The sequence below is a fragment of the Chaetodon trifascialis genome, chromosome 2 (genome assembly GCF_039877785.1).
Source record: "Chaetodon trifascialis isolate fChaTrf1 chromosome 2, fChaTrf1.hap1, whole genome shotgun sequence".
Classification (NCBI taxonomy): domain Eukaryota; kingdom Metazoa; phylum Chordata; class Actinopteri; order Chaetodontiformes; family Chaetodontidae; genus Chaetodon; species Chaetodon trifascialis.
Genome location: NC_092057.1, coordinates 10,407,290 through 10,435,266, shown reverse-complemented (window position 1 = coordinate 10,435,266; position 27,977 = coordinate 10,407,290). Strand labels below are relative to the sequence as shown.

General features: G+C 41.1%; 1 protein-coding gene across 3 annotated transcripts; it reads right to left on the bottom strand.

Moving 5' to 3' along the window:
• Positions 1-153: 153 nt before the first annotated feature.
• Positions 154-27,977, bottom strand: myom2a (myomesin 2a). 3 transcript variants are annotated; one of them, XM_070991131.1, is made up of 37 exons: positions 27,447-27,489; positions 26,463-26,591; positions 24,639-24,728; positions 23,965-24,100; positions 22,468-22,622; positions 22,052-22,144; positions 20,135-20,223; positions 20,015-20,053; positions 19,092-19,256; positions 18,802-18,963; positions 16,005-16,146; positions 15,589-15,788; positions 15,450-15,503; positions 13,640-13,767; positions 12,528-12,711; positions 10,819-10,993; positions 10,080-10,201; positions 9,281-9,468; positions 8,818-8,944; positions 8,365-8,543; positions 8,057-8,171; positions 7,331-7,490; positions 6,819-6,925; positions 6,661-6,705; positions 6,436-6,572; positions 5,687-5,831; positions 5,368-5,427; positions 5,028-5,095; positions 4,820-4,933; positions 4,223-4,310; positions 4,084-4,122; positions 3,601-3,706; positions 2,672-2,835; positions 2,473-2,509; positions 2,357-2,379; positions 1,949-2,004; positions 154-1,337 (listed from the first exon to the last, which is right to left on the bottom strand). In XM_070991131.1, exons 2-37 carry the CDS (start codon positions 26,567-26,569, stop codon positions 768-770), a joined length of 4,569 nt encoding a protein of 1,522 aa, XP_070847232.1. In that variant the 5' UTR covers positions 26,570-26,591; positions 27,447-27,489; the 3' UTR covers positions 154-767. The 3 variants fall into 3 exon arrangements, with proteins under 3 accessions (XP_070847232.1, XP_070847217.1, XP_070847225.1); XM_070991116.1 differs by lacking the exons at positions 12,528-12,711; positions 13,640-13,767; positions 15,450-15,503 and having other exon boundaries at positions 15,577-15,788; XM_070991124.1 differs by lacking the exons at positions 12,528-12,711; positions 13,640-13,767; positions 15,450-15,503; positions 26,463-26,591; positions 27,447-27,489 and adding an exon at positions 27,936-27,977 and having other exon boundaries at positions 15,577-15,788.

Below are 27,977 nucleotides of genomic sequence, written 5' to 3'. Positions count from 1 at the left end.
AAAACAAACTAATCTAAACTGCTTCATTTGGAGGTAAAACTCAAAGTGAGCAAACCTGAAATGTTGGCGGCAAGTCCTCATTGCACAGGAAACTTTGTCTGCTATGATATGAGGGTTGGTCAACGTTGAACCAGAAAGACAGTCTATAAACCACGATGGACATTTACGACAAACAGTTTGGGTAATAGTTACATTGCCGGCCTCTGATTTCCCTTCCAAATGTTTGTCTTACTGCTTGTGTCTCTTGCGCCGTGTGTCCTCTTTTTTTATTGATGCCATTGATAAATATGAACCAAGTTGCTATAAACCTGAATTATCCTCTAACACCCACAAAATATGTATACAGGCATTCCACCAATGTAGCGCAGTGGAAGGTGCAGCTTTTAAAACATGGAACAAAAACATCTTAACCTGTTTTTTTATTTTCTTAGTTTTGTGCCTTTTTTGCACCTGCGTCAAAAGCACAGTGATCAGTTATGATATGAAGTAACTGAGCAGGACATCTACTGTATGTTAGCAGCCACTGTAAAAGTCCCTCTTTCGTAGGTTTTTCCTGTAAATATCCTGCAAGTAGATCTCAGAAATAGAAAGAATTTCAGCTGGTTAGAAGCCTGTTGTTTGTGGTAGTCCAGAAGTTCAGAAGTGGGACTTTTAACAGTGACTACATCTACATAAACTTTAAAGTAACAGCTCAAGATTTCACACTCATGCTATAAATCAGCTTTGCTAACAGCAAACATTTCCAGCCCAGACGTCACCAATGCCGCTTACTTCCTGGGTGGAGTTGGAGACTTCATGAATCTGGGTGGGGTTGGTGACTTGACTCCGCGAGATGGAGTGGGGGTTGGGGACTTCGGGGTCGGGGTTGGAGACTTGGGGGCTGGGGTTGGAGACTTGGGGGCCGGGGTGGATGCAGGGGTAGAGGCTGGAGTTGGGCTCTTCATGGATGGCGCTGGGGTCTGGGACTTGGAAGGGGTTGGTGTTGGGGTCTTGGAGGGGGGAGCTGGGGATTTTGGCGGCACAGGCGTGGCTGCAGGTGTAGCAGCTGGCGTGGCAGCAGGTGTTTTGGGATGTCCCAGTTTGGGCTCGGGGATCTTCTCGCCGTGCCTGTAGACGCTGACGGTGATCTCGACGAATTCGCCACCGTACTTGTTCCGCACGTTGATGCTGTACTTGCCAGAGTCGTCAGGAGTGACTTTGTTGATGACCAGGCTGGCGAACTTTCCGCCGTCAAACGTGACCTTGGTGTGCTCGGTGGAGGGGACTTCCTGCTCGTTCTTGAACCAGGTGACCTCAGGGGTCGGCTCGCCCCACACGGTGCAGGTCAGGCTCAGAGACTGCAGAGGGTCAAGAGTCAAGTCAGGATTTACTCAAAAATACAGGTTTGTTTATTGCATAAAACAATAAAACAGCGGGTTAAACTAAATTCTAGAAAAACACTTCGACCACATCTGGGGAGCTGGACCCCCTCAAAGGGCCTGAAGACTAGGACAAAGACAATGAGTTTTCCCTCAATAACCTCCTAATTACTGTTTATTGATAGTAAGGAAGTTGTTGTACATAAATTTTCATCTTAATAATATAACCCTTACCCTTAATAACCCCTAACTTCCGGAATAAGACATTAAAAAATGCTTTATAATAACCAATAGAGAGCCAATATGCTTCCAATATGCATGCTTATAAGCATTTAATGGTGCAACTTAATATAAAGTATTATCTGAATGCCCACTGAGAAGCTGGAGGCGGATAAGTGCAATTCAAAATTTTTCCATTGAGAAACTGAGCCATCCTTCTCAAGGCAATAGTATTTGGATACTCTTTTGAATATAACGTACATGTATATACAGTTGATTTTTTTCTGCAGTGCTGCTTGCTTGAAGCAAAACTTCCTTACACGTGATTAACATAGTGCGGATTCATATCAGCATGTCTGAGAAATCCTCACCTTCTCCTCCATAATAGTGACCACGTCAGGCAGCCCACCAACCACTCTGCCACGGTCTGAGGAGAGACAGCAGCATGTATGAAAACACAACTCACAGCAAAGAACATCACACTGTTTGCACTGTGAAGTGATGTCAGACTTCACCTGTCACAGTATAAACAAGATTGAGATAATGGGAAGGACAAAGAGGAGGAATGTGAAGCTCTAACTCTTTCAACTTTCAGATGCAGCATTTATGCAGTACTTTGCCTTGAAGGCAAATAACTTGCCTGTGAGGCATCTGAGGAGGCTCTGAATGCTCAAAGAGTCGATCTCTAAAAACCTTATCACCCCTTGACTGATGCATAAAGTTTAAAAAATCGATCAAAGTCCCTTAAAAAAAAAGTTAATAAATAATCAGATACTCACTCTTCTCAGCAAATGCGGCTGCCCTGAAAGACAGAAGAGCGTCGGTATGATTAATGTAATGTGGTTATAAGTTAAAGATACATGTTCACAAACTACTGTACTGTCATAAAACTTACTTAAGTCTTAGGTACTCCTCATAGGCGTCGGTGTACGCTGCAAAAAGAGACATAATCTCATGAAGACTGAGTTTACTTTCACCAAAAATAAAAAAGTAGAAAACAACAAAACAAATGTGGTAAAGAAAACTATTGACCACAAATTATTAAGATAAAAATGAAGATACTCATGAATGAGACACAGCTGAAAGTTCTTCACCTTGTCCGGAGAGGTCAAAGGTTCTGGTGTGGGTCTGCACACCGTCTGAGATCTCGATGGAGTAGTGACCCTTCTCCTTGTCAGAGGGATCGCAGATCTGCATCCAGGCCATCTCTGCTGTGCCGCCAATCCTCATCTTCTCAGAGGAGGCAATCTTACTCTCCCTGCAGGGTTTACATCACAGGAGTCACTTCTCAAGGTTTAACAACTAAAAACTGACCGATGAGGGATTTCTATCTTATCGAGAAAAATATGAGTAGAGTAGAGAGCGTGGAGAACACTGCAGTTTTTTTTTCTTTTTTTTAATGCAGCTTCAAGTGTCACATTCCTTAACAGGAAAAAACACTAATAATAAATCAACTGAGGTCATTTTCTTTTGGCAGCTGGCAGGAAACACCTGCTCTGAGTTTTTGATTAACACCACCTACAGTACAGTATGCACAGGGCTGCATAGTGTGTGTGTGTGTGTGTGTGTGTGTGTGTGTGTGTGTGTCGTTACTGCCATTGGTAAAGCCAGAGAAGCTGAATATGTCCCGAACCGTATTGCCGTACACATGCCTAGTGAGTACATTCAGATCAGCCTTTAGACAAACCTTGAGTTATAGTCGATATCAACACAATCTTTAATATGTTGTTTTTGTTCTTGAAAGCTGAAATTAAGTTTTTTCACAGAGATGTTCTGCTGTTGAGCTGCACATGGATGAATAGGTTTCTGGTAAACCGATCAAGCACCAGTATCTGGCTGCAAATATTACTGCACTAGAACATGAATCTAAACTAACGCTACTAAAATTTGGCGCCTTTGGGCTTGTTCATTAAACAACAATGGCAGGTTTGCACAAAAAAGAGCTCAACAGCTGGTACAATGTTTTCTCAGCAGTGAGAGTAAATATTTGAATCCTGTAAAAGGTGGAGTCATCAAGGCGTACTTGTGTTTCCAGACAGTCTTCATCTCCTCTGTGTAGTACTTCATGTAGCACTGAAGCCTGATGCCCTCTGGAGTACACTGCAGCACCAAGTCAGAGGCAGAAGCACCTACAGCAGCAAACGCATGGACTCAGTCAGACAAACTGATGATAAAAAAGATGTTTTCTTTGCAATTTAAACCGCTTAGCATGCATTTAGCTTGGAATATTTATGAACATAAGCTTAACTTTCCCTTGTGCCAACACTTCTACTGTTGACACTTTACAGATGGCTTTTCAAATAGTGATCCTGAGATTCCCTAAGGCCCCTAGCTTAGCTTTTGTTTAAGCAGAGAGGTAGAGTCAGTGTAAATCCTGTGGACCGACTTTCCAGTAACTGTTGTCAGGAGTCTCACTTTCATCAACGCACCATGAATGAGCCAACTTAACATATTCATCATATCATGTTAATAACACAAGGAGACAAAGTCAGCCGATCAAGCTCACCTGCAATCTTGGCGATGGCACTGATGATGTCGTCAAACACTGAAAATCAAAGCAAGAAGGACACAAAATACATTATAACATGTTTATTACAGGAATAAACAGCAAAGTGATTGACCCCCTCTGAACAGAGAGAAAATACCTTGGCCTGAAATGTCAAACTGAGATGTGTCCTTTCCTCTGTCGTCACTCAGCACGGCCTTGAAAACGCCCTGATCTTTCCTGGAGAACTGGAAAAACAAACATTACAATATTGACATGCAGCTGTAGCATGCAACTTTAACTATATTTTTAGACATGTGCAAAAAAATTTTAATTAGCACATGTATGCAGGTTTTTTTTAAACGAGGGGAAAAACAGGCGATTGACGATCTTCCTGCTGACGGTAGACGAGTTTCTGTCATTTTATTTCTGGTGTGTCACATTCGACATCACAAACATGCTGCAAAACAGGGGACAGTAGAAACGTTGAAGAGCTACAGTAGCTTGCTGCCAGATCAAAACTGTGCATAATATTTATAATTTTTTATAGTTTGGGAAAACATGTTAGACTTTGGAGACAGTCTTTTAATGATGCAAATCAACTATAATGACTTAAATCATGCTAAATGTTAGCTCAGTCTTAGATTATCGCTTTGACTTTTGATTACCACCATGTCACAATGAGTATTTGTGTGTTAACCAATGAAAGCTCTCAGCACCACATGGGTGAGTTCGGTGTGGATGCAGCAGTTGTTACCAGAGGGATGGGCAGAGCACAGGCTCCAGACATGACATTGGGAGGAGTTTCTGGAACAATCTCATCGTCCTCTTTGTACCAATGGAAAGTGGTCTCCTTCTTCACATTGGCCACCTGACGCACAAACACACAAGGATTTGTTTCACTGAGATAAAAGAAGAAGGCAGGTGATAAAAAAAGGTGAAGAAGTGAGAGATCTAAACATTACCTTGCAGGCGAGCATAACAGTGCAGTCCTCAGTGACAGTGAAATACAGATATTCAGAGAAATGTGGACCTAAAACCACAAAGTGGAGTCATGTTAGTTAGGATATTATCAGTATTATGTACGAACATAAACATGCCTGCTTCCAAACCAACAATTATCCACTTTGCTTGTCTCTTTGCTTGCACCATCATTTGACCTCAGATTTCATCACAAACTTCTTCGGAGGTAATGACAGTCTTACACACTCACAGATAACAGTGGGTGTAACAAGAGCTTTTGTTTGCGTGAGTGGTGTTCACTGCATAATGACAGTGGGGCCTTGGTGGAGTGTCTGTTGGTACCTTGCTTCCTGATGTGCTCTTTCCTTTGAAACTCGGCCTCCTTCAGAGCAACTTTGAACACTGAAACACAAAAACATAATCAATAAATGTGGATAATGTTCAGCGATTACTCACATTCTGCTTCTGCCAAATTATGTAAACACACAGCATGTAATTTCTGCAACTAGGAGTCTCTCTATCAAAACAAGAACAAAAGACGTGGTTCATTGATATATTAACATTAAACCAATTTGCTAAACTAATTATTTACTAAAAAAAGTCAGTCAGCTTATTAGTTAACCATGTAATGACAGTTATGTGAGGGAGGAGAAAGCCTCACCATCTCCCACCAGGACCAGGGAGCTCTGGGTTTTGGCCTTGCCGTCATGGATCTGGACGGTGTAGGTACCCTCGTTGGCTCTGGTGAAATGATCCACCGTCATCTGGATGATTCCTGTGGCCACATCATGGCTGATCTTGTGTCCCTGAGAGCAAAAGATTTATATTCACAACACACCAAGAGATCAATGTTCAAATCTGAGTGTGGTGTGTTTGACTATTCATGAATTCTATCTCAATTATGTCCTCAATGCACAAAAGAAGCTACTGGACTTACATGCTGTCAAAGACAAGCAGTAATTTCTAACTAGATTCAAGTCATTTACATGGAGAACAATATGCATGTTGTGTATTTCTCAACTGATTATAAATGAAAATGTAAACTGGTTTCAGTGACCAGTTTCTAAGCACAACTGATGTAAACAAACCTCGAAGAGCATCAGACACCATTAGTAACTCTTCCTCAAGGAGTGACAACACAGAAGTGGAGCTACAGCAGCTGTTTGACAGGTATGACTGCTGCTGTGCTCATTTGAACACCGAAGGCCTTATCAGCCACAGCCTGATTTCAGCTGCGGTTGTCAAAACATAGCTATGATTGAAAACATGATTGAACACCACAAGCTTTGTAAAGATGTCCTGACAGACCTGTCGTATTGGAATTCATTAGATCATTCACGAGTGCCTAACAAAGTGTATAATTACGCTTCAGTTTTGGAACTCAGTTGATATGAATGTTGAAGATGTTACCTCCCCACTGGTGACCTCCTTGTCGTTAACGATAAACCTGTAGGATACAGATGGGGACAATTTGACGGCCTGCAGCCAGAACCGTACGTGGCCCTTCTCCAAAATCTCATAGTTCAGGCCGTGTTTGAGAGGAACGACTGCACGGAGACAGAGAGCGCACAAAGGTTAGATCCTGAGGAAGCGTTGACTGATACAGGAGGTCTGCTGCTGAGGCACATTACTCACTTGGATGTCTGATGGCATAGCTCAGCTCCAGCATGGTGTTCAGGGCTGCAGAGTGAAGAAAACAAACTCAGCAACAAACAAACCACATCAATAAAGCCTAACAGGCAGGATGAAAAACACTCCACAATCTACATTTAGTCTGTCGCTACATGACCCACCGTCCTCAGTCAGAGTGTGGCTGGCAGAGACTCCATCTGTGTCAGTGACCACCACAGAGTATCTGCCCAAATCATCTTTATCAGGGTTACTGAAAGTCAGTCTGGAGCTGAGAAACAAACACAGAAACTATGAAATATCTATGCAAGTCAAAACTATTACAGCCATCAACTCAACCAGGAATCAAACTGAGAAGCTGCTGCTGTTTTCACTTGTATTTTACAAATAAATTAAATAAATAGTTTTAGTGTTTGCCTCCTGCAGTGTAAAGTGTACTTTTCAACATATATTAAGAGTGAAGTTTCCAGCAATGAATTCATACACATTCAGTGTAAATGGAGAAACATAAATAACTCATTGCACACAACCAAGTGAACTAACTAACATAACTCGGAGCTTTGTCTCTATTTTCCTTGTAATACTGTAAAATACTTCTTTCCTGGAAACCTTTAAGAAATTGGGTTGTTCAATGCCTGAAGCCTCTGTGACGTGTCCAGGTTTGCGGCGAGCTTACGTTCTGCCCTTTGTTGTGACGGCCACCCTGGGACAGTCGCCGATGGGTTTGTAGTTCTTTGACCACACAAACTTGGACGTCTCACAGATCTCACAGGCCTCAAGAGACAGGAAGATGTCTCCGGTCTCCTCGTCCACACCAGCCACAATCTCCTTGGTGCCTGTGAACATGAGTAACATGTGACCACTTCATGAAAAAAACACACATAGACGCACGAAGTTTATCCATCCATCCATTGTCTATACTGCCTATCCCTTTCGGGGTTGCGGGGGGGGGTGGGGTGGGGCTGGAGCCTATCCCAGCGGTCGACGAGTGAGAGGCAGGGTACACCCTGGACCGGTCGCCAGTCGATCACAGGGCAACATATGAGACAAACAACCATTCACACTCACACCTAGGGGCAATTTTAGAGTCACCAATTAACCTAATAAGCATGTTTTTTGGTCTGTGGGAGGAAGCCGAAGTGCCCGGAGAGAACCCACGCATGCACGGAAGAACATGCACAGAAAGGCCCCGCCCGGGGTCGAACCGGCAACCTTCTTGCTGTGAGGCACACGCACTACCTGCTGCGCCACTGTGCTGCCCCATACAAAGCTTCTTTCAAATATAATATTCAGATCCACATGAAGAATGCATCTTTTGAAACACCCCCAACGTGTTCGCAGGTATTTTGTGAATATGAAAGCTGCAGCTTGCAGAGGAGGTCAGCTGATAAGCTGTTGTTACCTGCAAGAGCTTTGGCACAGACCGGCTCAGACAGCTGGGAAGCTTTTCCGACACCGCTTCCGTTGACAGAGCGAACTCTGAACACGTATGTCTCACCTTCCTCCAGACTAGTCACCTGCAGGAAACCATGGAAACATTGCTAGATGTAAAGTGTGACATGACTATTCACCTAAACTCATGTTGTACATTCAAATTTCATGAAAGAATAAGTCTTAAAGCCTGAGCAACGGTCTGTTAATGTTAATGGGTCCTTATAGACAAACCGTTTAAGTACTGTATCATTTCTGACTGGATGGCTGATCTCCTACCTGCAGGTAACGGTGGCTCACAGCTTCCTGATTCAGAGTAACAAACTCTGATGAGCCCTTCTTGGCCATGTCCACGAAATATCCAGTGACTGCACTCGCTCCAGTGTAGACGGGAGCCTTCCACAGGATGACCAGGGAGTGACCTCTGACCTCACTGAAGCTCAGGTCGTAGGCTGGACCTGGAGGTAAGACAGAATATAAAACAGAAAAACATGAGCAGGGCCAAAGAGGAAAGAGGTCCGCCTCACTCACAATGTCATAGTTAAGAGCCACTGTGGTGTATTTTCTGCAAGTAAAAATATTTCTTTTTAAGTCTTTACAATGACAGGCACAAGCAGCAGCCCTGCGTCATGTCTTCCTTCCAGCTCACACACTTATCATTCAACAGCAGAATACTGAGGACAGACAGCTGCGAGTGTTGTAATATTATAGAAGCAGTGAAAGTTCTCCTACCTGGCTCCTCCATGGTCCAAGCCTCACATTTCATCGGGGTGCTGGGAGCAGAGGGCACGCCAACACCGGCCATGTTGGCTGCCTGGACCTTAAACTCATAGAAGGTTCCCTCCGTCAGATTGTCGACCTGAAGAACCAGAGAGTTGGATGAGACATGATTATTAGATCTGATTAATAACTGGACTCTGAATGTAACATCCCGTTTAAACCTGGTATTAAAATGGGATCTGTATCCAGATAATAAATAATCTGAGCTTGCCTTTATGAGCTTTTGCTCTTCATCTCTGACGAGTTATTTCTCTGATGAGTACTTTTTTATTATTTTTCTATCAAGTCCATAAAAACACTTTGGATACTTGCACACAAACAGATCTGTGAAAGATTTTGTCAGAACTTTCCAAAACAAACTTGCATCCATTAGTTTTTGCAATGTGTAAATCTGCGTGAGACTGATGCCACTCACAGTGCAGATCCTCTCTGTGACACCCGTCAGGTTGACCTCCTTCCACACCAAAGTGTCTGCGTTGCGCTTGTCGATGTAGTAAGCGTTGACTTTGGAGCCACCACAGTGTTTGGGACTCTTCCAGGCCAAAGTCATGGAGGAGCCGTCACAGCTCAGCATGGTGATGCCAAAGGGAGCGCTGGGAGTGGCTGAATCACATAAAATACTACATGTTTTACATGCATGGATACTAAATTTCTACACTCTTATACAGAGCATCTTAATGAGACATTTGTGCTTCATTATTTCAGTTAACTGTGAGCAAACTATATTTATATGACCTACTTCAACATCACAGTGTAAAAACACATCCAACAAAAGGTTTTCAGCTCCTGAGCTGAGTAACTGTGCAGTAGTTTTATATTGTACAAGTGTTTCTGTGGTGGCACCACTTTGTTACTCCTGTGTAAGGTGACATTGAAAATATCCAGTTTTGTGATTAAAACACATAATGCAAAGTGGAAGTGGACAAAGTGGGTAAGTCAGGTGGGAGAAGATCAACAGAACTGTTTCATACATACCATATTCCACCCCTTTGCCTGGATAGAGTAATGAAATGAGCCACACTGAAAATCAAACTGAACATCCATCATGTTTCTGAGTCCTCAGTCATCTCATAATCTCTTTTGAGTTACATATAGACTAATGTACTCATCTGTTCCTTTGAACAACTTTCAGTTTGTATTTGTATTGTTAACATTGAAAAGCACTTTTTTTTTTTTCATTTTTAGCTCTATTCTAAATGTGACTTTGCTCTCACCGAGGGCTGGCTCCACAGCGATGGGAGAGGACTCCTGAGACTCTTCACTGAGGCCAAAGAGGTTGACAGCTTGGACACGAAACACGTAGGTCTCCCCTGGGATCAGGCCGTGGACCACGAACCTGATACACACACAGACACACACATAAGGTTTTCATGACTTTTGGGGAGATTCATTTCCTGGAGACTTACCCTAACCATAACCGTGACCCCTACTTACCTTACGCTAACCTTAACTAAAGTCTTCATCCTAAAATTTCATGATTTACATTATGGGGACCTGAATTTGTCTCCACACGTGTAAGGTGAGTGTCCACAATGTGACTGTAAACAAGTTTAGGTCCCCACAACGTGAGTAATACATGGGCGGACATACACACATACACATACACATACACATACACATACACATACACATACACACACACATACACATACACATACACACACACATAATCTGGGAGTCATGCAGATCATTGTTGCTCCAAATTAGCACTTGTGATAAATAAATAAAATCCATTTAAATGTGTTTCTCACAAATTGTGAGCTTACAAAGTCAGAAAAGTGAAAGTTTTCCTGTCCAATAGTCTCCAGAGCTGATCAGAGGGATTTATAAAAGCTCCTTAAGATTCATGGACACAGTGTCCATCAGTTTTATTCACATTCATTAAATCCTGTGCTTTTTGCACAATGTAAAACCACAAATCCAAAAATCGTTGGGTTAGTTCTGAACGTCTACCTGGTGTGTTTGAAGGGTTTGTGGTTGCAGGGGAACCACTCCTTGGCTCCGACAACACGGCCATCGATATAGTACCCAATGAGGTTTTTCAGATGTTTGGGAGCCTCCCACTGCACAAACACAGACGACTTGGTGTTTCTGGTGGCGATAACCTGACCGGGAGCAGAGGGGACGCCTGTTCAGGGGAAAGAAGTCATTATTAAATACTCATACAATATCAGTATCAATATTTCATTCTAATGGGTTCATGTATTTTACTTTCAATTTATATGAAAATCAACATTTAAGAGTTACATTTGAAGATGATATATAGATAGTGAGGAAAAAACAAATTTCAACACTTAGCACCTAAAAGTCAGGGGATCCAGGAACATCGATATGCAGATATATGGCAGAAAGGACGGAGGGAGCTTGATTTACGACATCAGGATGATTCAGACGTCAGAGTCAAATCAGCTGTTAATCACAGGAATTCATCACCTGACTTTTTAAACATGTGACCATCTACTCTCTCTGGAAGCAATGCACTGACTCCCATCCAGGTGCTTCTTGTGGAACAGAAACACTAACGATCATCTGTAAATACTACTGACTGCAGGTCTGATGCAGCTTAATGTCACATACTGTAGATTACATAACACCACTTACAATACATGCAGCACTTAAAGGTGTGTCCTCATGTTTTCAAAGAAAGGTGAGCTGCCATTGTGCATTACTGAGTGAGTTTGGGTCTGTGAAACTGGTTTGGCGTCTTGGATGGAATAACACAAGAAGAGGAAGTTAGATTGGAGGGAAGTGATTGAGATGAAGTGGAGGTTTAGCTGAGCTGCTCCAGAGCGTTTGTGCACTTTTCTTTTTTTTAACATACACTTTATGTGACTAATAATGAATGCAGAGCAATTAACCCAAGCAAGAAAACTAAGAATACTGGAGCTTAACTGTAAGAAGCACCAAACGGGTCACTCACTGTTAGACCACACAGTGGAAGAGTGAACTGTGATGTGACAGCAGTGTGAGACAGTTTTTTTAAAAGGTGTTTCCATTAAACTGTACATACCAACCGGCACCTCAGTACCTGAATCATACAGTGATTCACATAAAACAAGAGGTCAGTCTCAGCATTTCACGTGTTTGCGTTTGTAGATTATTCGTATGTTTGCATAATGTTTGCTGAAGCTAAGTGCTGTTTCAGAGTCCTTTCTATCTTGACAGGAAGTAAAATTCAGGTGAGACCCCAGGCTGTACACAAAGATGACACTGAATTTCTACAATATTAGGACAAAGAAGCTAACAAATGTAAAGATACTTTTCCCAAATTTGCAATCGAAGACAACCCAAAATTTCAACATTTTAAAATAAAATCTTTGTTAGACAATTCAAGTTCTTTTTGTCTTCAATTTCATTTCAACTATTATTTTCTTTTCATGTTCATTAAACAAAGTACTGACAACAGAAGGAGAACATACAAAAGCCTTCACCTAAGACCCTTTAAGACCTTTATCCAAGCTGCTTTTGATCACCACCAAAGTGATGGATTTGGGGGCACCGGTGGGCACAATAAGACAATTAGGGAGTATACAACCAATCTGACTCATATTCATTAACCGTCTTAAAATAAATAAATAACAGATAAAAATATGAACTCCAACTGTCTTTTGATGTGTATTTGTGTGTGTTGTACTTATTCACACACAGATCCCAGCCCTTACCATCCTCATCGACCTTTTGGATGGGCTCCGAGGGCGCGGATGCCTCGCTGGAGCCGTACATGTTGACTGAATACACTCTGAACTGGTACTTTTGCCCGTCTTGCAAATCAAAAACCGGGTAACGAGGGGAGTGCAGTTTGACTGCCGTGTTGATCCGCTGCCATGCTCCAGTGCCTGCTATGCACTGTGGGAGAGTTGGGGAGGGGGGACATGAGAAGGGACAGCCATCTGCGAAACAACCTCATCAATGTAGCACAAAACAAAGAGGAGCTTTCAGGGGACAGATTTATGTCATTGGGGCTCAGTTTGGTTTTCATTTGGCCAAAAACCAGACTAATGTAAATCAGTGATGTGCAAATCTGAAATATCAAAGTGTGTCTGAAAAGTTGTAATCATCAATATACTGAGCACCTGCTAGAGCACAAACTAGACTGGATTTCTCAGGCCAGTAGCAATAATGTTTGCATATCTGCCAGCATTTATGCAGATATTAATATATCTGCATATCTGTACCAATACTGAGTGGTAATATTGATCTAGTACAGGTCAGTTTGGGCTCTTGTTATTAGCCACATTTCTACGTATGGATTAATTGTGAGTTATTTATATGACATTTTACATGTGATATGGATTTCTTTGGCCTTATTTTAAATGTGCATTGATGGCAAACAGGTGGAGCCCCAACGATACCGGTGATACATGGTGAGCTTCTACTGGTTTCATGTTTATGTGCTTAGAATATTACAAATCATAAAGAACACATGAAACCTCTTAAACTCTGCGGTTAATCTTTACACACTCCTGTTCTGTAGCAAAAAAGCACTGTTCAAACCCACAAAACCTTCTCTAATGGAGATGTCAAAAAATGAATGAATTCTGCGGGAAAATGTGTGTAAAACGACGCTTAAGACATCTGTAATATTTCCATTTGATATAATACATTTCCCTCAGAATGACCATCATATAGTTTCACTGTAATGTGAGCACAAGCATAACGGCAAGAAGCTAACTTTTTAGTTAAGAGTTTAAGAGGTCAACGTCTTCTTTATCTTTATCTTTGCACTACAGAACTGAACAGTGGGCTACATTGATGGAAACGGATGGCCACACACCTTCTCGATGACGTACCACAGCGGAGCTCGTCCGCGGGGGCTGGGAGGCTTCCAGCTCAGCACGACATATGATTTGAAAATCTCGGATGCGTGCACGTCGGTGGGCTCCCCCGGGATCGTTACGTAGCCTAGATTGGGAGTGAATGGTGTTGAGGCCTAAAGTACACACAGCAGCGCCTGTTGCAGAAGTCCCACATTGTGTGTTTTTTGAAGCGAGTGTTTTGAAGTGTTTCTAATCATGTTTTTCATAATTTTGTATTAATAAATGTGGTTTAGACTGACTTTACAGACAATGTCACTGATTGGTGGACAGCAGCATCTTTTTACTAATTCAAAAAAAGAGCAGATGTTTTGTCCTCTTAGCCAAACTGGAGTTTCTTTCGTTCATCTTTCTAAAAGCTGAGCAGTGAGTATTTTGATCTGGTCATTATTCTGATCTACTGGTGAGTAAAATGTGTCGGTGGCATGTTAACAAACATCATTAACATTCAACAGCAACATATTTGTTGCCACGGAAGAGCTGTCAAAGCCTGATGTGAGGCTCAGTTAATGGACAGATGACACCACGTTTCAGCTTTTTAAAAAGACAGATGAAAGACTTACATTAAGCAATAAAAAAAATCCTCAATCCTGCAGATACAGATACATACGCACGTCTGAAATTCCTTTAATAGAGTCTCTAAAGTTTGGCATATTGCAGTGAAATGTGGGACTTCTTCAATAGCCTCGTGTAAAACAATACCAACGTGTTGACACCTTTTTTTAGTTTCTGAATTAGTCTTTGAGTTAAAGGTTTGCTTTAAGTAGAGGAAGAGATACTTGACACACGTTGGAGGAGGAAAACTCTTTAAGTGGTTTAATTGAAAAAGACAAATAAATCAAATTTCAGTCGATTAAAGCACAAGTTAGGTCAAAGAAGGCACCGCAACAGTTAGGACGGGAGGAGATGGGAAAATAGTCTTTTCGGTGTCGCATTAAAATCAACAAGTTAGTGTTATGTTAGAGCTATTTTTGATTCTGAAAGATCAGATGTGTTCATAGGTCACTTTGTTTTGTAAAAGTTTCATGTTTTAACATTTGAGAGAAGCTTGATTGGTGTCAGTTTGTAGAAAAGTCTGCAATCTGAAGCAGCTTGCTTTTTTACTGATGTACAACAAAATAATGATGCAGTGAGGGACTTTAATCTACATTTATATTTACATTTCAGAATTACTGTGAACAGTGTTAACAAGACTGACTGATAAATGTTGTAAAGGTGCCACGTGTCTTCATGCATATATGTACAGTTTGTACACTGAGCCCAAATAAGAACAACGTCAGAGTTTTAATCTCAAAATTCAGTGGTGACATAATCCCAAGAAAAAAACTCTGAGACTCAAATCTGATCTTTTGTCCATTTTTTTTTCTTGAGATTTTGATTTTTTTTCATACCTGTGAGCAGAATCCTCATAATGCAGTTTTTATTCATGTGGCTGTTTTTTCCTTTTGCAGAAACTCATTAAAAAAAATGATTTTTTCCATTGAACAGTCAACGCTGATATGTCCTGATGAGGTATGAAACAATGTTCATGTGACGAAATACAGCTGTGATCAGCTATGAGGATGTTGATGGGATGTTAATGTCGATAAGAGTTATTAAACTGCATGTTTATGTACATTTCGACTCCCCTTTAAAGATGTTCAGTGTGGTTTCATAATGAGGTTTGGAAAGAGGGACAGGTGTTAGTATCTGGTTTGTGTGAGATTCCGATGAAGTGGTTTAAAGGATTAAAATCACTGAACCCAGATCAGTTTTTGTACTCTACTGTACCTTCCAGGTCATCATCCTTGATCACTATGTCGTACTTCCCTTCGATTTTAATCACTGTTGCAGGGAACGACAATGACAGACCTGTTAGGAAACTGTTGTATCCTGTCGATTTGTACTTTTTATTTACCTTCCTCGGTACCTTGCAGCCTCTCGCTCTCGGCGGCGTCAAGAGCGGTCACTTTTTCAGACTTGCGGGATGGCCTGCTGATGCCGGCGCTGTTCACGGCTCGGACCCGGAAGTGGTAGGAGTGGCCCACGCTCAGGCCGTGCACGGGGTATTTACAAATCTTCACTGGGGCATCGTTGCACTGGACCCATTTGTCGCTGCCAGCTTCACACCTACAGACATCATCAGTATAATGATCAATATGTATAATTAATATATACAAATACTGATGGACTGAGTGCAGCTTTAAATAAAAACTGTGACATCACATCACACTTTTCCTAATTTCCTTGGCACTGAGTGCAGTGTGATCCGACTGTATTCATGTTAGTGTGCCAACTCTGTGCTATAAAAAGAAAGCCTGAAGAGTTTTCAGGGTGTAGACTGACCGATCCACAAAGTATCCAGTGATTGCAGCCTCATTGACAGTGTTGGGGGGTTTCCAGGCAACCAGGACATAGTCCGAGTTGATGTCATACGCCTTTACGCTCATTGGTGCACCAGGGGCCCCCGCCGTGGAGGGGGCAGCATCTGGAAAACAAGGAAATAAGGACGAGATAGAAAGGGAAGATGGAGGGATACAGTAGAAAGTGGACAGATGAGACAATCTGGAATTATAAAAATCCCAAATATTCTATTTGTTTTCTTGTGCTGTGTGTTGTTCAACCTTTTAAAACTGTTTTTGGTAAAAATGTGCTACAGATGCCTCGTACATTGGGAGGCATGTCGCTCCCAAACTTCAGATATTACTACTGGGCTGCTAATATAAGGACACTGATGTATTGGATGAGGAGTGATGCTAATAACCTCAGCTGGTTGATACTAGAGAAGGCTTCAATTGAACATACTTTGCCTGCAGCATTGTTATGCTCAAAATTACCTTTCAATAAGCCCATTTCTAATTTTACATCCAATATAACTGTTATTCATACATTGAAGATCTGGAATCAGTTTAGACGATCTCTTAACATGACAGAACTGTTGTTTGCTGCTCCAGTGACGAAAAACCACATGTTTACCCCTTCGATAATCGATAATGCCTTTGACTTCTGGTCACAAATTGGAATTAAGTCACTATACGATCTCTACATAGAAGGTAAATTTGCTTCCTTTGAACAGATGTCACAAAAATTTGGTATTCACAAGTCAGATTTTTTCAGATATCTACAAGTCAGATGCTTTGTTGCATCTAACTCAGACTGTTTCCCTTTATGCCCTCCCAAATCACTCCTAGACTCAATCTTTAAATGTTTTATAGTCTCCAAACAAATTATCAGCAAGATTTATAAACTGATCAATTCACATCAAGCGACTACTCTAGAGTCTATTAAGCATGCATGGGAAACAGATTTGGAGGAACCTATTTCAGAGCTGGTCTGGCAAAAGATTATTCAGAGGATCTATTCCTCCTCTGTATGCCTGAGACATGCTGTGGTACAGTTTAAAATCGTACATCGTCTCCATTGGTCCAAGGAAAGATTATCTAAATTCAAACCAGATTTGGACACAACTTGTGACCGATGTAAACAATTTCCAGCTACATTGTTGCATATGTTTTGGACTTGTCCAAGACTGTATGGTTTTTGGCGATCTATTTTTGAGGCCTTCTCTAAAATATGTGGGAAAACGGTGCACCCATCCCCTCTAATTTCATTATTTGGTGTGACCCCAGTGGATATCTCTCTCAGTAAGTGTAATATAAATATGATTGCATTCTGTTCTTTGCTGGCCAGGAGGCTTATTCTTTCTAAATGGAAAGACTCTCAACCCCCCGCATATGGACATTGGATTAGAGAGGTCATGTATCATACCCATTTAGAAAAAATTAGGTATACCACTCGAGGATCTGTTGGAAAATTCTACTCTACTTGGCAACCCTTTATGACTTTCGTTGGAGATGTGGCTGCTGCCAACTTTACCGAATAATTAATGTAACTGTGTACAGTAATTATGTGACCCTGTGAAATGCTGTGGAACACATGTCATATTTCTCTCTCAATGCTTAATTTTTTCACTTTTATTTTTATTTATTTATTTTTTTTTTTTAAATCTGGCTATGGGTATATGTATTCTAAATTGGTCTAGCATCTTGGGGAAGGGTTTATGTTATATCTGTTTATCTTGTGTTTCTTTGTATTGTTTTGCATTTAAATGAAAAATTGGAAAATACTAATAAAAAGACTTTGATCAAAAAAAAAAAAACTGTTTTTGCTTCCATCTCTGCACGCCTGTTTGACGTCTATGTATGTGCGTTTGTTCTTGTTGAACAAAACTCTGATTAAAAACACTTCCTTTTATTTGAATCAAAACTCAGACCAGACATGACTATCATGGGAACTGACTGAAGTCCTTTCTAATTAATGGACTGCAGACCAGCCACAAAGAAAATAATCCCTGATTGTGTCATGTTGAGGCACATCCTGAAATCAGGTTTTGTGAGTGAACTTTAACTGAGTTATGAGCCTGTTTCATGCTGTGTGCAACTGATGTGACATTTGGAATGGGCTGAGTTTTGGCTTGGGTCCTAACACCATGACTGTTGAAAAAAAGCTGAACATTTAGATCAAACCAGTTTGTCCATCCAGCTGTTCATTAACAAAGACACAAAGACCAGAAGAGATAATATTGACGGTCTGTCTTCTTTCAAACCGACCACTGAGGTTTTCTGCTTGTGGCCCTTTCAAATAAAAGAGGATTCAGGTGCTCTGAGTCTGCCACTCTTAAATAATGTGCTGAAATCACTGACAAACCATTGTTCTCAAATTAACAGAAAACAACCTGATAACAGCAATTCAAAGCGGAATCAGTTTACTCCTGCTCTTCATTTTAAATTGTTTTATTGTTTATCTAACAGAGATGATGCACGGTACACCTACATTTATGGCAACAGATATCACTAAAGCTCATCCTCGTCTGTCTTTTACTCATATTTGGCTCTGGATTTGGTGTTTCAGCATAGCCTTTTTTCATAAATCAATGAATTTGTGGTAGATTTCAGTCGATTGCTCAGCAGTGGTGACTATCACTGTTTATAGTTCTGTTTATTCAAAACAAACTGTCTTGCACATTAAACGCATTAAACCCAAGAAAATGTGACCCAATGATCCGTCCCACCTGCTGGTGTCTACAGTCAGTGTGGTGATGATTTAGTGATGCTGGAATGTTACATGATGCAGAGAAATGTACCTGAAACAAACAGGTAGGCGCTGTGCTCAGTGGTGCCGTCCTTTGTAAAGATGCGGAGGGTGTACAGGCCTTCATCGTCCTTGGCCAGATGAGGCAGCGTCAGACGAGCCATACCTCCACCCACCGTCATCTCCACCAGCTTACTGGGTTTCAGCAGTTTATCTGTTAACAAACAAGATGGAGGGCACAGTGAGGAGGGACCAGTTGTTTGACTCTGAAGAATGAATAAAATCAGAATGAAACGCAAACAATAACAAATGACCTGAACAAATGACCAATAAATATTTTACCGTCTCTGTACCACTGGGCGAGGGGGGGTAGGTTGGGGAGGTCGGGGACAACCACCATGCTACACACCAGACTGGTGGAGCTGCCCTCCACGCCAAAGCTCACTGAGAAGCGTTCGAGCAGGGTGACCTCCAGCTTACTGGGATGGATCTCAGTCAGATGTGGCACTGGGGCAAGAAGTGAGACGTTGTTGTTAATAATCATTAATGTTTCACAGCATGTACATTGAGATTAAGACCAGAATGATGATGCAGGATTCCAAAGGATACAGTAATGTCAGATGTGAATGTAACCTTGGTTGTTTCTGTGTTGCAATCTCAAAGTGAAATATCTTAAAAATCAGCCAAGACCACCAGAGATCCCAGAGATCAGTGAAGCTATGTTTTACTTATTTAAAGAAAGGGGAAATATCTCTATGTTAGAAAATGATTAAAATTGAATTTAAAATAGCATAAAAAGCTGTTAAAAACCCATTAAAGCACATTTAGAGGATACAGCTGCCAGGGTTCCCTTAAATGACCCCTGGGAATGATCAAACATCTGTTTAGGAACTGCTGTCTTACACAATCGGTTCACATAAACTATGTTTCCATCTAATATCTCAATCAAATTTAAAAGAAACTTTTCAAATGCTGCAAAAAGGGTATATTATTGGTGGGACAAATTATCAGCTTAATGATCCAATTTCCTAAAAAGTATGTGAATGTTTTATTACATCATCAGGAGCTAAACTATTGACTGAGAGCAGAAGGTTGTCTTGTTTTCACTTGCTTCTGGACGAGGAAGCAGCTTCCTACAATAGTTTCCACTGCTTATCGGGCCTCTTACATGCACTGCTATTTGTAGCCAACTGATACCGTGTGGTTGAACTGGTTGTGTCTTAAAAACACCCCACCCCCCATCTGGATAGCTCCTCTCTCCTCACCTAACCCAAGATGGCAGGACTCCCCGGCTCCCGAGGCTCCTGTGAGGAAGAGAAAATCATGATAACATGAGAGGCGAATACGTCTGAAGGTTGCAGAGCCAGGAAAAAAGAATGACTTACTCTTCACAGTAACTGTAGCCTTGCTGGTAGCTGTGCCATGTGGGTTGGTGGCCACAGCACTGTACTCGGCAGTGTCACTCACAACGCACCTACAAGACCAGACAGCATAGAGAGACATAATGTCATTGAACCAAATCCATGAATATGCAGTGTAGCCAAAGCTTTCCATAAATCTGAAATATCCCATCCCAACAAATATGAAATATTAATATCTTCAGTATTTTAATATCATGTTTGATACTTTTTAAATACAAATGAATGTCATCTGTTCAGAGAAACTGTTGTTCTACAAAGGTGGAGTGATGCAGCCCGAAAAACAACACGCAGGCTTTGGTTTGACTGTTTCACTCACTGTTAACATGACAGAATATGTGGTTACTAACAATGAAGACTTGGAAGATTTTTATCATTTTAAATGTTACTTAAGGCGAAGTATAAGGTGTCAATTTTATCTTAAGAGGATAAACACTGAAATGTGACACTGAGAATAAGGTAGATGAATGTCTGCTCCTGTGAAATGGCTCATGGGAGCTTCTCCTGTGTTTGAACTGATTCGTACCTCTTGTTTATTATTACTCAAAGGTGGTATTACAGATTTTTACAGAGAGAAGTTGTAGACGTCTCAATTTGTCAAGCCTTGTTTTAAATACTAAAATGCTGTATAAATCAAGCTATGAATGATTTTATGAACAAACCTCTCTGTAAAACCCTCAGAATATGGATAAATTTGGTTTGGTGTGTTTAAGTGCTACTGAAGTGGAGAGTTCTGGCTCAGGGGCTGAGAAAAAACAGCCTTAAAGATGTGTATGGTAAAATCCATACATAGTATGTACGTAAATGTTTAGGCCCAAAATAAGACACTAAGGGTGAAAAAAGTGAAAATAGGTAGCACGTCCACATTTAACTTGACAGCCAAAAAGGATTTGAGCAAGAGACGTAACAACCAGCTGAAAAGTGAGCCCATCTTAAAGTCTTGGCACTGTAACACTGGTACACGGAGCAGCTAAGCTCTTTCTTTCCTCAACAACACGTCGGCGGCTCTTCAAGGTCAGCTGTAAACTCCTCAAGTCAATGTCTGATTATGGACATCATGTACCACCTCTTTTGAAAAACAGCCACTGAAAAGAAGTCGCACCAAGGCAGCGACTGACAGTGACTGAAGAGGAGACTGAGGGTGAGAATAGAAGGAAGAAATGTGACCTTCATGCTGGACAAAACTATTTTAAAAGAGGATCCATTTTCTCAGCTGTTGGGGACATAAACTGAGTCGAAGCTCTTCTTCCAATAAAACTTTTCACTGGAACTTTGAATGAGAAGATTCTGTAACATCTTTTATGTAGTTAGGAACATAAATGACCCTGTAACACAATGACAGAGAAGCGTATATATTCAATGCCTCAGAGAGAGCAAGAGAGGGAGCAGTGGGAGGAATTCATGGCTCGAATGACGCAAAGGTCAGCACTTCAACACCAACAGCTGAGGAGTCTTGAAGATGACGAACAGGCCAACAGGCTGGACCCTGGACCTCATTCTAACAGTCCTCCCTCTGCCTCTCTAGCCCCCCGTCTTTTCATTTTAAAAGTGGAGGAAGAGCATTAGCACGTCCTGCAATTGTTGTCAAATTAGTCACATGTAAGCCAGTAGGGTAGAGGTAATCAATGGAGCAGGACGGTTTTCTGAATGTTATTCGTTTGGGTTGGTTTTTCTGAGACTTTAAGGCCAGATTGAAAATGCAGTTTATTTTTGCATTTCATCCCTGCCTTGTTTATGCCATGTGGAAAACTGATTCTACCACACCTACATGAGTCAGAAACTTTACATCCAGCAGAAGTGGCAAAGGAAGGTTTTTATGTTTGATGTTTTTAAGAAAATTCTGTTTTTATGTTTGAACTCTGCAGAGTTGTGCTTTTACTGTACCTGCTGATGATCAAACTGTGGACTCCATACTTGTTTTCAATCTTGTACTTTCCTGGGATGCTCAGTGGGTCGACTGGAACTCCCCCTTTATACCTGCAAACAGTCGGCTGTCAGTGATCTGACATCTATGTGCTCTCACTTTTGTGTGTGAGGATACATAACTCTCTATGGAGCATCCAGTGATAAAGTGAAATTTGTTCTTAAATAACAATTAGATATTTACAAAGTGATGGCTACTGGGAGGGTATGTTAAACATTGCAAACTGGTACTAAAGGGATTAAAGGAATGCTAACAATGCTAACAATCCACTTAAGGGGAGATCAAAAGATCCATGCTGTATTTCTCTCCAGCATAATGTAAAACAACTAATTAGACCATAAAATATGACACTCCTGTGAGATGTGAATATTCTGACCATTTGACAATGGGCCTCGGGTTTCCCTGCACGGTGCAGAACAGTTTCACAGGAGTCTTCTCCCACACGGTGTGGGGCCGGAGGGCAACCACAAAGTCCGGCATTTTGGGGATTTCATCCAAATAATCCACCCTCTTAGCCATCATGCCCTTAACCTGGAGAGCGTAAACAGCATCGAGTGAAAATGCACAAGTCACAGCACAGTGACACGACACTGGATCTGCACTCCATCATGTTGTACTGCATTTGTGATGAAACAGTGCCTGGAGCTTCAGTTCTGCTTTCAGTCATTATAAAACCTTCAATGCCAACATGTTGTCATCATCACCATTTCCCATCTGACATCACATCAACAGAACTAAAATGTGCCCAAACCAGAAGGATTAAAGAGGTGAAGTCAGCAGGCAGCAGTGAGACCTGCAGTCAACAACAGAGCACAATGTTTAACTTTATCTGTCTTCTTACTACAGAATGGGATGGGACTAATTCATTTGTACAGCACCATCCATTCACAGGGGAAATTTCACAGTGTTAGATAATTTTATAGATTAATAGAGTATGTCATTATTGTATATAAATCTGTGATACAAATAGAAATTTCATGCTCGTCTGTTGAGAAAAGTTGATCAAATTCTCAAAGCTTGAACATGTCAATGATAACTATTTTCATCACTTCATTTAATCATACATTAATGTTGTTACCTTGCTTGATCATTGCTATACTAAATATGCAGAAAATTATGAATTTCTGCTGCCAAGTGAATTTTGCAACAAAGCTGTCATAAAGACAGAAAAATGACAACATTAAAAGGCAATTTGAAACAAAAAAAAGTGATCCAGATCCACTGGCAGTTTGTTCTACAGACACAGGAAATAGCTAAGCAGCATAAATGCAAATTCAGTCTTAATTCTCAACCTCAGAACAGCAAGAAACCGATGAGCTGAGAGGTCCACATCCTACAGTGGAAGCATGTCAATAATCTACAACATCCATTAATCTATGATACTGTAGCTTAATTTCTCTTCTATGACACATTGAGACAGAGCAACAAGTAATTTCTTGGTCTTTCATAAAGTTTTTGCAGCAATGCCTTAAACGAGCTTTAGTATGGAAAAAATATTCACTTATTTTGTTGCACCAGCAGCCAATAAGGCTTTTCTCAATTTTGTGGCAATGGAATGGAACATTTTATCACATGCAGTGTACCAACAAGTCCAGGTGGTCTGTAAAAGATAAATGTACAGCTGAGTGTCATCTGCATATACGTGATGTGAAATGTTAATAATGATAATTCTGAGATGATTTGTTCTGTGTCATTTCTCGCACTGATGTCAACCTGCTGAAACACTGTACTCAGACTGGTGAATCTAAGGTGTTGGCTATTATATCAAAGCATATCAAACCTATTAGCCAGTTCTGCAGGATAGTAAACAAATCAACAAAGCTCCTTTTTAAAGACAGCGTTCCTGATAAAATGCTGTGCGACTGGCTCTTACCTCTCTCTGGATAGCAAGACTGTCCACCTGGGTCTTGGTGGCTATCCTCATCCTGCGGAGCTCCTCCTGAATAACAGTCAGTCCTTTCCCAACATTCGTAGACACTCGCTGGTACTCCTCAGTCCCCTCAGCACTCCTACAAACACACAGCTTAAACTGATCCACTTCTAATCTAATAAACAACTGCATACAGTTGATTCATAATTTTAGTGTCATTTATTGTCAACCATGAGTTAGACTTTCACTTTATCTTGTACAGAGTTCATAGTGAAGAAGTGAAACATTGAAACACATGGCCTTTCTTATGTTGCCTTTCATGGGCAACTTGGACTCAGACTTGAAAGAAAACAGGACACCTGCAAAGTAGACTCAAGGTCACGTTTGTGTATTTCATCAGTGGTACCAACAGTACTGGTACAGCAATAATGAGAATTTTACAAGTTAATTTATTGGTTCCATCAGCCCAGCAGTTAATATATTTCATAGACAGTCGCCTCAACAACATGATTAGAAATTACTTAAATAAAATCAAAAATAAACATTACTGAAAAATAAACAACTAGTAACACTGAAGAAATGTGCTGTCTTGACTGAGGTCAGCTAGTAGAGACTAGTTCAGTATAACCTTACACCTAAAATAGCCTGACATATGACAGCAGCCAATGGGAACTCACCTCTCCCGGAACACCGGTATGGTATACGCTGGTTCCGTCATAGCCTCTGTGGCCTGGGCCTGCACCTGGCTCACTGAAGAGCTTGATTTCCTGTCGGAAGGAGGCCCATCATTATAAAACATGAACCAAAAGGAAGTTCCACTATAGGAGACTTTCAGGTTTTAGCTTTGCAGAAGCAGCTGCTGAGCTGAAATCTCCCATGATCCACCTCAAGTTGGTCTTGTATTTGAAGTAGTTTCACAGTAGTGCAAAAATGGCGCCTTCTTATCTGTAATATTAGGCTTTAATTTTCTTTAGTTTAATATGAATGGACTGAATATATATATATATATATATATTTAACTTGTAGACTATACTTGTGTTTCCTTCCATGGACCTGTTGTTGGAGACCCACGTCTCTCCTTTGCACTAATTTAATCCTTAATCATCAATAAAGTATGCAAAGAAATCCATCCTATTTTATGAAGATATTTGCTTTACAAAAAGCAAATATTTAAATCCTGATTAACTTAAAAAAGCCACAATGAGTATCAGGGAAATGGACAATTCATCCAAAAACCAATAATCAAAAACTGTCAGCCCCCCATGTTTTTATTATCACATCACTCTCATTGAAAACTTCTTGGGAAACTTGGCCAGCATTGATATCAGTATGTACTGCCCTGGCCTCAGATGTAGGTCAGGTTCAGTGGCATGCAGCCTCTGACATAAGGCAGAAGCTACATGATAACATGGCAGCTTTGTGGAGGTTGACCCGGTGATCAGGGGTTGACTTGTAGAGGTTCAGATCTGGGACTTGAGGCAGTTTTATGTTCTACCCTCATAACTCGTGACGACAAAGCCAGTGCAGCCTTCAACTTGTGTATCAAGTTCAGCGTGACTACGTTGCATAGCAGAGCTGCACGAAGCGCCAGGTTGGGTGCAATGCTCTTTAAAAGTGTGCTCCTACAGCATTCTAGTAAAATAAACACATCTCTCTCATGACCGGAGTAATGAAACCAGCCAAAAACTGTTGGCAGAAGCTGCAGAGCATCAAGAGCATGAGCATTATCTAGCTCCAGAGAGTCTGGACTCCAGGATGAGAAGCAGCCACAGACTCTCCGCTGACCATTTTAACACATGCAAACACACAGCATGCCTTTTCTTCCTCAAACTAAACACCTTATGCACTGGTCATGCAGGTATCATGCTCAAACCTGGATCAGCCTCTCATTGTCTCTCAACAAGCGGCATGAAGCAAGCTCTCTCAAACTTTTTCTAGTTGACAATGAGTTTGTGAGCTCACTCTCTTTGGAAACACTTGTGTATTGAGTTTGAGTCATTAAATAATGTTTGGTCTGTGCTCTCAGCCTCAGGTGACTTAACACACTGATGACTCCAGCTGGCCGTGAGAGGGAATGGTTACAACATTTTCTAGACCTATTTTAGCATCCAGAAACATAAATACATAACACCACAAAGCCCGTCATTACATATATTTAACTGTTATAATTATATATGGTTTGTGATGATATAAACACATCAAAAATAAAGGGATAAAAGCAAAAAGGTCTAACACTGATGAGTCCATGGAGGTTTGATTCGCAGCATAAGTCAATCAGTAATTCAGTAAAAATAAAATCAGACCCTGTACAACTTTAAATCTCGCCTCAGCCGACAAATGGACAGCAGCTAGGAAGCAGGCGCATACTGTATGCAACAGGATCATGATGACTGTGAGTCAGATCTGCCCCTCAGCAGGGGCTCTGTGCAGATCTGCTGCTCCACCTGGCAAAGCTGCCACAGCTGCGCTTTTAAAGTAGCAGGTGAGCTCTACCTTCATACCTTTCTGTCTGCTGCTTGACAGAACTTTTAGTGTGATGATAAGCATAATCAGTTTTGACTTGGCTCACACGCTTCTTCTTATACCAAGGTATGACTTTGGAAGCCATGACTGGAACACTGCAAGGAGACCTGGCCAAGAGCACCAGGGGGGGAGGGGAGACCAAACATGTGTTAACCATGAAAACAATGTCAATACAAGTCTGTCCTTCAGCATTACTGTTAGTGCTGCCACTGTCAGGTCTCTGTGATACATGTTTTTCATTATTACATTCACACTTTAATAAATTACCATTGCTAAAACACAGATACTAAAGGAAAACAAAGAATACCATATGAACATATTTATCTTAGAGGAAAACATGTTAAAGTCCAACATTTAAGAGGAACCAGTACAGTTCTAGTGTATACCAGAGCTCAGCACTTCAAATGTTTCACCTTACAACCTCATACAGCTCAGCTATGAATAGCTTGCAGCAGTCTGCCTATTCCATGATTGGAGAAATGAAGGAAATAGAGTCATTACTAGCAGTGCACAGCCCTCGTGCTGTTTAATTAAAGACAGCATGCAGGCAATGAGACTGATCACACTGTATGGGCTCTTTTAAATTGAACAAGACTTTCTAAACCAGCAGTCAAATCCAAGCACCGGCTAATCAACGCTTCCATCCTGTATAATGAATTATTTCAACACCAGAACATTTTTACCTGAGTCTTTAAGGCTGACTCAAATTGGGAAAAGAGGGTCAGCAGCCTCTTAATGCTCTGGCATGTAAGGATGTACTGCTCAGGGAGATTACAACAGACTGCTGCCGTTTCCCACACAGGAGACAGATTATCTACAGTCATTCATTACAGCAACTCATTTCACTTATCCTACACTGGACAGCAGATACTTTCTCTTCCTGGTCTGGAAATCATTTTGCAAAAGGATTTCTCCAATAAAATGAGCCCTCTGGTGAGCAAATATTAAGAAAACTGACTTACCCCAAGAGATTAAAACAGCGCAAAGCGGTGGCAGACCAGCCTGATGCCGCTTGGGAAGCACTTGCTGATGGTAACAAAAATATTACCCTCTCACTGGAGGAATGCTGTTCCCCTTCCACCCCATGTATGGATGCACTTAAGACTATATATAGCATGTACCCCCAAATTTTGTTCTCATTCTGCACTTTGGAGATGAAGAGTATGCATCTGTACCTGTGATTTTATTGAATGACTTAGAGGTATGTTTCATCCAATGCATTTATTTCATTCAAGGGTTATTTTGAGACTGTGAGTGAAGGGTTAAAAGAAAATGATAAATGTCTGTTAAATGGTAACGGAGGCTGGATTTTTGAAATGAAATGCTGTTTCCACACAACAATAATTAATTTGGTTAGTCCTTAAGTCAAGGTTAAAATGGCACATTGCCAGTCTTCACATTATTGGGTGGAAGATTTCATTTTCTTATAAGATTAATAAAAGGCACCTCACCTGCAGATTTCACAAATATTCATTGAGCCAAGAACCTGAAAG